The following is an 11,179-nucleotide window of genomic DNA, read 5'->3' on the forward strand; positions in this document are numbered from 1 at the left end:
CACACACACACACACAAACATATAATAAAACAGAGAAAAAGCTTAGATTTACAGGGACAAAGGGCAAAGCTAGATCTAAACAAACAGGGGATTTTGTTTTTTCAGATTAATATATAATATAGGTCGTAGTGAGGGGTGTGAAAGTTACCTGTTGGCCAAGGCATTTATATTCTAGGACCGAAGAGTGAAGAAAGTGACAACAACGTTTCGGTTTAATTGAATACTCTATTTTCACTCGCTAAAGTAACATGGCTAACTAGTTATTTGGATAGAGCCAAGCTTAAAATAAACTAAATCAGGAAAATACTTTACTTTAGGGCTCATATTTGGACTGTCACTTGACAACATTAATATCTTTACTTTAGGGCTCAATTTTAGCAAGCAAACATTTATCGTTATAAACTAAATCCATGAAATGCTATATTTATCCTCATATATTGTGGATTAATTTTTATTTAAATGTTTGGAAAAATTTTACTTAAGGATGCAATTCTCATGTGTCAATTTGGATTGTCAGATATATATATATATATATGGTTTGTTACCTTTCTGTTCCATAGAAGTTTCCTGGCTAGAGAAATATTCCTACTTAGAAAAAGAAAGGAAACAAAAAGGTTTAAATTCCACATGTGACAAGTTGCTTTTGCTATAGCCTTTATCCTAAGTCTTTTTTATTTTCGAGCTGAGCAATTTTCTTCGGGCTGTTATTAAATAGTGGGGGGACCTGATTCGGAATGACCTAAATCTGACTACAGAGCCTGTGTTCACTTTGTTTTGGATTAAGTAACAAAAACTAAATAATTAGTTCTACTCTCTTAATTGACAAGACTAGTTGGCCGACTTATGTTTCCTGAAGGCTTAAGAGTACTTGCAAGACAAAGGGTTGGAGTGTTAATGTCACGCTTTAAAATAGAGGTTAGTGATGTAAATGCTTATATAGAAATTAAATAAGATTAAGAAAATAATTAAGCATTTAATAATGCTAAAGTCAATGTCAAAGATAATATATATAAAAATTTTTAAACAAATCCCGCTATTTTAAGGAAATTAAGTTTTTTAAAAAAAGTGAGGTGGATTTCATAAAATCACAATAAAACCAGCCAAAGTTCAGCCTCTGACATTTTGTCAGTTTTTTCCACAGGGATTCCACATTGTGCATACATAAATAATACATAAAGTAATATGCTGACATCAACCATAGTCTAGTAGAATTTAAGATTTACAATCCATAACATTATACATGCCTTAGTAATGAGCAACAAGACGGAAAATACTTCACAGCTTCTTCACTTTATGAGTTCGGCTCACCTCACCGGTAGTCACCATCTACTCGGCATTACTTCTAGCATCGCTTGAGAGGGGTTTAAATCATTGAAAACAGAAGAAAATTGAGCGAAAGAACTAGTAGGATATAATTTTATAAAACTGAATCAATAAATAGAAGTACACGGTCCGAACATATTATTCGAAACCGAACATCCTTTTTAATAAAAGAAAATAAGCGTAAATCTCAAAAGTCCATATTACAGTAAGTGAATCACAAGATTATGATGAGTCACTTACCTTATCGTAAAGCTATGATATCACCACCGAAGTGGCCCATACGGGTTTCGGGATCTGCCCCCAAGGATATGATGTTCATACCTTGATCTCTAGGCCATCATGCGTATTACCGTTTCTCAAAATATCTCATTTTAAGAAAATATCATTTTAAACTCCTTTAAATCTCAATGATGTCAAATACGTTTTTATCTTTAAAACATTTTCATCAGCCAAAATTATTTAAAATAGGCTAATAAGAATGTGGACAAGAACATTCTACCTCTTGGATATCAATTCAATCTACGGATAACTTCACGTTGTCCAACTGTCTATTCTTGAAGCGCCACGTTTGATCGTGCCGCTAGCTTTGTCATCAAAACAACGGTTTAGAGTTTAAACCTCACCTTTAAACAATCTAGCTTAATTATGTACAATTGTATCATACTAGTATGCCTTGACTCAAAATCAAAGTTCATAAATAATTTCTTAATTCAAATTGTGATTCTTTGAGAATTGGAACTCAAACAAGAGAAATGGAATGAAACAAGGATTAATGTAATCCACAAACTTTGAGTTCCCAAATGAAGTTGATTTGGTTCTCCATTGAAATTCGGGTCAAAACAGGTTTTAGAATTGTTTTGGGTCAGAATTAGTGTGCACCAGTCAACCGGTGACAGAGGAGTGTAACTCCACCGGTTGGCCGGTGCAGTGGTGACCGGTCGACCGCGCCGATCGACCGGTTGGATGGTTGTAGGGCAACATAAATAGCTGAATCACAAGGAAAAAGACCAAAACCTGCATTTTCGGGTCTGATTTTGAGATATTTTAGGGAAAATAAACAAAACCAGGTTCCAATCATCAATCTAAGTTCAAAGAATCAAAAATCCTCAAATTTCATCATGATTTCAACTAAAACCCATCTCAAAATCAAGTTTAACTCACGTTTCACCAACCAAACTAAAATCAAGTTTCACCAAAGAAAATCAAAGATTCAAGAGTGAGTTTTTAAAGGATTTACCTTGATCTTTGGGACGCGAAAGAGAGATAGAGAGAGCTGAGGGAGAGATCCGAGAGAATTTGAGAGAGAGAGAGAGAGAGAGAGAGATGAGAGAAAGAGAGAGCTGAGAGGGAGAGAGAGTGAATGAGAGAAAAGAGAGAAAAAATGAGAGAGAGAGAAAAAGAAATATAAAGATAGGAAGTATGTATTTTGACATACTTTCGAGGTGGAATTGTAAATACTGAAAATAACTAAAGTTTTTTGTAAATATTTAAAATTTAAAGATGAGGAAATATTTAATAACCATAATTAATTAAGAAAATCAAATTAAACATACTAATAAATTACAATTAGCATAATTAAACATGTTTAATTCTTCGTGTTGTTACCGTTAATCTTCATTTGCATCTAATTAATTACCTTTTGATTGGGTCTTTTCTGTCTTTATCATCCTCCTTAGTCGGTGAAGCTTAAACATCAATAGGTTTTTTCTTGTTCAGATGCACTAGTCATTTTTTCTCCCTTTAATTAGTCATGTGTGGAATTTACTTATAAACAATAGAATTTAGTCTTTTTCTCACGTCGCTTATGATGCGATTATAATATTGTAACCCATTTATACTTTTTTTTATTTCCACTTTTCAAGAAATAAAAAAGTAGTGGTGCATAATTCTTTCCGGTCCAATATTTGGACTGCATATATAATTTTCTTTTAGAAGAAGATATATAAATTCAGGTTTTCATTACTAGCTGGGCATAATTAGAACAAAGGGGGAAAAAAAAAAACCCCCGATACTCCGTCTATAATTTCAACCGAGGTTGTTTTGGTTGACGGGCAATGCTTAGTACCAATATACTTATTAAGAGCGTATTAGTTTAAATTTTTACTCTTATAATATTTTTTTAATAAAATAATTATATTAGTTAAAATGATATTGATTAAAAATAAAGAGTAAAAATTAAGATCTACGCACACTATAAGCACATACTACGCACGTGTATTCAACATGTTACATTTTTTTAATATAAAGATCTAGTTTTCTTTCAAAAATTTATTTTTTAACATTTTATTTCTTAAGAGTTTAGATTAGTAAAAATTTTATAAAAAAAACAAGAAAAAAGAAAAAAAGGTAAAAATCATGAAAATGTTTTAAAAAATAAGAAACGGGAAAAATAATGCTATGTGTCAAAAAGAAAGAGAAGCTTTCTTATAGTGACACCAAAAAAAAAAAATCTTTTGATCTTTTTTTTTTTTTTTTTTTGAGTAGGCCTTTTAACTATTTTATGTATATAAAGTTATTATATTAATCCCAACTATATTATTGGCAATTAAAAACGTTTCCAGCTACTTTGTACTAACCTCATAAGTGATACGTCAAATACTACCTATGACAGGAAAAATAAAATAAAAAATAAAATAGAATGATAAATCATATCATCACGTCACTTCTTCAATAGTTGGTTAAATTTTGAGAGTTTCATTTTGAGATAATTGGGAACTCTTGGGGTAGTAGCATTAGAAAAAATAAATTGTATATATTTATTTATTTTCAATAGTCACATATGTATAATAATTGTCTGTTTTTTATATTTTTTTAATTTGGTGTAATTTTAATATGATCTAATAGTTAGATACTTATACTATTAGTAGGACTGGCCTACCAAAAAAACGTCATAATTATAATATCATGTTTTGCGTAAATTTGGGTTCTTTCATTATGTATAAATCAAAGTCCGATGTGAAGTTTTCCTATTTCCTTTTTGTTGAATGAAGCTAATATAGCGCAGCAGAAATATATAACAATACATCACTTAATAAAGAAAAAACGAGCTAGATAAATCTATAGATTAATTGTATATTTAGACATATGGATATAGCTTCTACACGCTTTATCATTAGAAGTTTACTAAAATGACTAAAAATATTTGTAATTGGATAATTATCATGGAGTTACTTTTTTCTTTCCTTTCCCCCGTAAGTGTAATTTATTCATCAGTCTGATTTTTTTTCCCCCTTAACGACTGGAGCACTATGCATATGGAACCATTCTCCTTAAACTATACCCTCTGAAAGATACATATGCAAATAATTAGAGAATCTTCTTGATTTTATTCGATTATTCAGCAAACATACAGAACATGTCTAAATACAACTTTCGGTCGTTTATGATGTTCAAACAATCACGAAGGAAGTATATATAATTACAAACCCAAATAACAAAGAAAGTGTACAATCTATATATTATATTATATTATATTATGTTATGTTATATTATGTTATATTATATTATATTATATTATATTATATTATATTATATTATATTATATGTTACTCTTAATTGAGTTGGACCCACACACCCTCGCTTGGAATTTCTTGATGATTCACAAACAACAAATAATATCCCGCCGGAGCAAGGATAGCGGAACGAGGCATAGCAACCTCAACATCGTACGTCTTTTTTCCTAAACTTCGTATTTGACCGCTCGGAAGTACCAAAAGCCTTTGATTCATAGAGAAAGAGTGAGTGGTAAACGACGGTGATACCAATGTCACTGACACCAAATTTTGTGCCACATTTCCTCCAATCCTAAACCGAACAAATAGCTTTTGTGCGTACTTGACCTTAGTATGTGACGTGGGCAATAATATTCTTGGACGCACATTTGAAAACTCTTCCCCTAAATAATTAGGACTAAATGCCTCTAAGCTCAATGTCGTCGGGAAAGTCACTCCTGTGAAGTTGTAACCCGCATGAGGATTACTACCACCCACAAGAATTCTCCCATCGCGTAGAAGCATTGCCGCAGAATGGTACATCCGAGGCGTTTTGGTCGGGTTTTCGACCTCAAACCGTGACCCAGCTTTGTTATCAGGCCGATAAAGTACCGGGTTCAAAACCGGGTCAATGGCGTTTTCCCACCCGGCAGTTCCTGACCCGGCTCCGTTAATTATCAAAACGTGGCCGTTTGGTAGCAACGCCATGTCACCCATGACTCTAGCTCTAGGCATGTTTTCCACTACCCAATTGGGATTCGGGTCAGTTATTTTGATCCGAGCACATGTTTTTAACGCCTCTACGAACTTTTTCCTTGCTGCTTGGACGTAAGCCCCTTTCGGAGCCCCACCACACACCAAAACCTCGGCCTTAACGTTCCTTGCTTGGATGTTCTTCAATGGCAGAAGCACGGCCGATCCGGTGCTCGGATAAGACCTCGGATCGCCGCCGGGTATTTGTGGGTACGTCTTCACCACCTGGTTGCTCGCGTAGTTCCACAATATGGCTCTGTTGTTGGCGAAAACGAAGAGGTTTCCATCGGTGTTTAGAAACACAAAAGGGTAAAGGTTGTTCTCTATTCTTTTGTCGTTTGTCTCCGATAAGAACGGCAAATTGTGGACGTTCTTATCGGTGTCTTTGGGATAATACTCGTAGTTGAACTGTCTCCTCCCGCCGATGATGATCTGCCTGCCATCCGGCAGAATATGATTGGTGGCGTACCATCTTTTTGCTGATAATCCGAGGTCTATCTCCTGCCAATCGCAGGTCCGGCCGTCGCAAGGCTTGAAGACCCTGACGCGGCGTTCTCCGTCGTTGTAGCCGCCGGTCTGGATGAGGGTTCCGTCCGCTATGACTGCTCCCGAGGAGCACCAGACGTCGGTCTGGACGGTGAGGGCCCGGAAGGTGTTTGACGTGACGTCGTACTCGGCGGAGTGGGCGGTGCAGTCGACCTTCAGCGCAGTGTCAAACCGGTCATTGCGGCATTTTCCGTCCGGCAGTGACAGTTGGGAGCGGCCGAAGTCTGTGCGGTCGAAGATGACGACGCGGTCGTTGTTGAGCAGCTGCATGTGCATGGCGGTGATGCCGATGCTCTTTTGCAGGAGCTGCCACCTCCCGCCCGCTGCAGCGGTGGGAGATGGCAGGAGAGAAAAGAGGAGGGAAAGGATTGCAAGAGTAATGAGTAGCTTACTCATTGCTAGCTAATTAACTATATCTAGTTAGAGATTAGCTAGTTTATTTGGTCGTGTTTAGAACTTGTACTTCTTTTTCTAAGTGTTTGATGATAATGGCTAGCGCTCCTAATCGTTTTTGTTTGTAGTTCTTAAAATGTATGTTTGTGTGTGAGGAAGAGATGTTGCCTACTTCGTCCAAGCATTTAAAGACGTGCGATTGTAGGGATTTCCGACCAAGTCAAATGACAATTCGAGGAATTAGGCAATGCAAATAATTTGTTGAGGAGGACAAAAGGCTGCTTCCATACCTTTTGAATATGATTTTTTTTTTTTTTTTGCTTCATAATTTTTTTATTCTTTTATAGATGTTGAGCGTTTTGGTTAGTGATAATGATAATAATTAGTATTCTGTTTTCTTTTTCAAAATTGGTTCTCTGACCCGAACGAAGGTATAATTTTCTGCATGGTTAGGTGAAAGTAAAAGAATAAAATTCTTCTAGTTGCATTGCATTATTAATTGGTTACTTCTTTTATTTTCAGAGTATATGTAGAGCGACGTGAAAGTACCGGTACCCGTTTTGCAGCCAAAGTAGTACTATTGTTGGTTATTCACTAAGAAACGTAACATGAATTACTTTTTCACTTGGACTTTACATTACTATTCACTGCGTATAGCTAGGAAACTAGTATGTACGGCCTTTTTGTGTGTGACATGATAATTGGTTACCGTTGAGTACAGAAGGTTGTTCTTGTGTTCCTTTCAGCTCATTCACGAAGGTGAATTAATGAAACCCGAAATCCCACGTACTTACCCGAAAGACAAAAGGAAACAAACTGAAAAGTCTCAAATACCATGCATCATTAAAGTAATTTTGTACGTGGTCCGTAGAAAAAAAATTTCATTCCAAAGTTCGCTTTGCCCTAGCTATTTTTTAGTTTAATTATAAGAAGCCCTGTTTGGTTCAACAATAATTCAATTTGAGTTTTATTTGAAGGTTCAAAATAAGTGTTTGGTTTTAAAATAAAGAGGGCCCATTAAAATTATCAACTAAATTTTGAGTATTCATATTAACCCTAAATTCATCAATTTATATTGTTGTCAGACAGTTCAAATACAATTACTTTTTTCTATTTTTCTCTCTTTACTTCAAGTTTAAAAACGTCATACTTCTTCATTTCAACTCTAATTGAGGTAATTTTTTTCTATGTGCTCACAATAAAAAGAGAAACAAATCTCCATTCATATTGCATATTTCTCAATCGTTGTCCTTCTAGCTACCTAGTTTAAGGTATAGTTTGTATGACCAAACTTATGAATTCCGAATCATGAGCTCACCAGTACACCACAGAATTCTCCATTTTGCGACAGCTAATTAGCTCCCTTCTTCTAGGCCGTTCCAGTTGAAATTAAATTTAAATTTTTATGAGAAAAAACACTACAGTAAAAAAAAAAATTGAATTGTGATTTGAAAAATAAAAATAATGGGGCCTTAATTTTTCTATTTTTATTTGTTTATTTGTGTACGATAACCTCCTTTGTATTTGATATGCACATACGGAAAAGCAAATCCACTCTTTTTTTTTTTTTTTTTTCCCCGGCTGAGAAAAGTAAACCCACTCTGTCATATGCAAAACGACGTAAGCCTATGGTTTCCGGAGAGTACTCATCTTTCAATAAGAAAAAGAAATAACGAAAGAAAAAAAAAATATATTACAGTCACCTTCAAAAATCCATAGCTAAATTCCCCTCGGCAAGTCTTAATCTGCCTTGGATTCTTTTAATCTGGCTTTGATTCTTCTTTCCGGTAGGTTGATATTTTATCAAGTTAATAATTATGTTGAAAGGGTCAGCTGGATTTTTCTTTATCTTTATTGATGGCGGTCGTTTTTCTTTATTGGTTTTAGTTACTCCTAATAATAAACAAATTTCTCTTAAAAGTAATTATTCAATGAACTTTTGTTAGGCTCGTTCTTTCGTCTATCTGCAGGATCGATTCCATTTATATTGAGAACGTATTTTTCAATTAATATTTACTGCCGTAGGGGGACCCTATTTCTGTTGTGTACAAACTTCATCTTGTTAACACAATATTAGAAACAAAATAAATATTTAATAAATCCAATCCTGGCCAAGGCTACAGCCCATATGCTGGCGTGGTTTAATTATTAATCAAAATTTATTTCTCAATTACAGTCAACACCAACCATCTCGTACGTCAATATTTGCTTATAATTGGTCAGAAATTTAATTAAGAAGACGGAACCCAAAAAAAAAAAAAAAAAAAAAAGTATTTACGTTTTCCAAATAAATTAAACGACTAATCAATGGTTATTTACCGTGGATTGTCAAATGTATATAGAGTTTATTGTCATTGACACTAAACTTAATTAGAATAATCTGACATTGTAGGATGAAAAGTCTATCAAGTATTATGTGGTACTTAAATTTTTTTCTTGGTGGGGAGAAAACGGATTCTTGATAGTAGGTGATAGTTTACGTAAGAAACTAATGCATATCACTGATTAGCAAAGACTAAAGACTGTTTCCATGTCCTAGTCATTAAGTCAAATGCTAATTTTGAGTGATAAACCTATCATTTCCATGCTAACTTATTAAATTAAAGTCAAAGAAATATCATCTTAGAAAAACTGTGGTTGGATAACGTATTCATCCGTTTTATGAAGAAAGTACTACTAATTGATAATTTTTTATAAAAAAAAATCAAGAGAAGAATAAAAGTACTTATTTTCATGTGGATTTACTAATATTTTTTTCTTTTAATTTTATTAGCATCTTCATGATGAAAGTGACATGTTTAGAGCAACTGAGAAAAGTACCTTTAAACTTATTATATAGCCGCCATTACAGTATATATAGATGACTTAGGAGAAAAGAAATATATATAATTATTAAATCAGTAAAATTAATTAATTTGGAGGAACACTTACCTTAATTAACCACGAAATGGTCAATGAACAACATTGCTCGGAAGCTGAACCATATATTTCCAATTACAACGCCTAACTTAAACTAAAGAAAAGTTTACTGCCTTAATCAAGCATTAATACCAATTATTAGCAAAATATCAATATTAGGGGTACTAGTGTCTTTTCCGTTTTGGTTAATAAAATGGGGGTCAGATTGACGGTGTGTCTTTTATGTCGTTTTTGGGTGAGTGACAGAAAAGGGGAGAGAGCTAGACCTCTCGAATATCCATACGAGTCTGTATCGGTGTTTGAAAAAAATCAGTATCAATACAAATTATTTTCATTCTATTTTTCTCTTGATTTCTCGCTGTTTTCTGTTTATTTTCGTTCTTCCTAGCTTGAGCTTACCGATGACTTTGAATGGTCTTTGTCAGGTGTATTAAAAACTGGAAGAATTATCTTATAACACCACTATATTTGTAAGGTTCCACGTAGTGGAAAAATTGGAGCCGTGAACTAAGATTTTGTAGGGCAAATTTTCCACTGCACACCAACAATTATTACTATGTTGTAAATTAAATCTACCAAATTTTTATCAGATTTGAATTCATTTTGTCCTCAACTTTCTCCGTGGGGAAACAAAAACTTTTCAATGAAGGAATTGAAAATTTCTTCGATGGCAAACATTCTCCTTGGGTGTACATGCTACAAAAAGCTGGCTAGCTAGCTCAATTCTCTTCAGCCTTCACTTTTTTTTTTTTTTTTTTTTTTTTTTTGCCAAACTGTAAAGGGGAAAAAACACAGATAATTTGTTTACGTTTTTAGTTTGTACTCCTTACAACGCTTTTGGTTTGCTAAATTTTGCTCTTTTTGGATCTTTTCAATACCAATCCATGCCGAACTCTTTTGACTTTTATTTTTATTATTATTATTTTTTAAATCTTTCTCTTACTTTTCATGCCATAAATTTATAATGAAATTGTTTGGCGTGTTTGAGGCCTGAACGATGGTTTTTTTATTTGTTTTTTTATTTGGTAGGTCAGGCATATTCTTTCCAGCATCTTTTTCTTATGTGATAATTGTTCTCACAATTACAGACCATCTTTTTCAACATTATCAGATGGAATTCTCATGACGTGCAAAAAAGAAAAACTACACGCGTTTCATACTTTATCTGATATATATTTAATTGTAGATACATAATTTTTATATAATTTTAAGGCTGAATGACTGATATAGGGTGCGTTTGGAATTGGTTTCAAAATGATTTTGTTTTCTGTATAAAAATGAAAATGAAAACGTTTTCATTTTCATTTTGAAATTATTTCTGAAAATGCATTTGGTAGTTTTATTCAAAGATTGATTTCAGTTTTAAAAAAACTGAAACTGCGTTTGGTAGTTTAATTTTTAAAAACATGTATACTTTTTTTTAAATGTGAAATGTCATTTATATACTTCTATTTATTTAATTAAAATTTTTAAAAGTAATAATAAAAATATTTAAAACTTTTAAAAATTGAAAAAAAAAAACTTAAAACCAATAACCAAACACAAATCGCAAGTTTTTCTTCTCTGCTTCCGAGTTCTGCCTTTCCTTCCCTTCCCTTTCCATAGGTCACAGCTCCACTTTGGCAAGAAACACAGAGCGAGAGCAACATGGAAGAAGAAGCCACGGCCATGGAAGTCGAGGAACATCCTCACTCCAATCCAAGCTCTTCCAATCGGGTCGGACTCAAAAACATCATCCAAACAAGTTTCGGAGA

At 33.7% G+C, this 11,179-nt stretch overlaps 1 protein-coding gene across 1 annotated transcript; it reads right to left on the minus strand.

Annotated features, from left to right (window-relative positions):
* Positions 1 to 4,874: 4,874 nt before the first annotated feature.
* Positions 4,875 to 6,814, minus strand: LOC21391843 (aldehyde oxidase GLOX1). The gene has a single exon (XM_010112800.2). The coding sequence runs from the start codon at positions 6,507 to 6,509 to the stop codon at positions 4,875 to 4,877; it is 1,635 nt and encodes a 544-aa protein (XP_010111102.1). The 5' UTR covers positions 6,510 to 6,814.
* Between the last annotated feature and the right edge of the window lie 4,365 nt (positions 6,815 to 11,179).

This window comes from Morus notabilis, unplaced genomic scaffold, assembly GCF_000414095.1.
Source record: "Morus notabilis unplaced genomic scaffold, ASM41409v2 Scaffold680, whole genome shotgun sequence".
NCBI classification, from domain to species: Eukaryota; Viridiplantae; Streptophyta; class Magnoliopsida; order Rosales; family Moraceae; genus Morus; species Morus notabilis.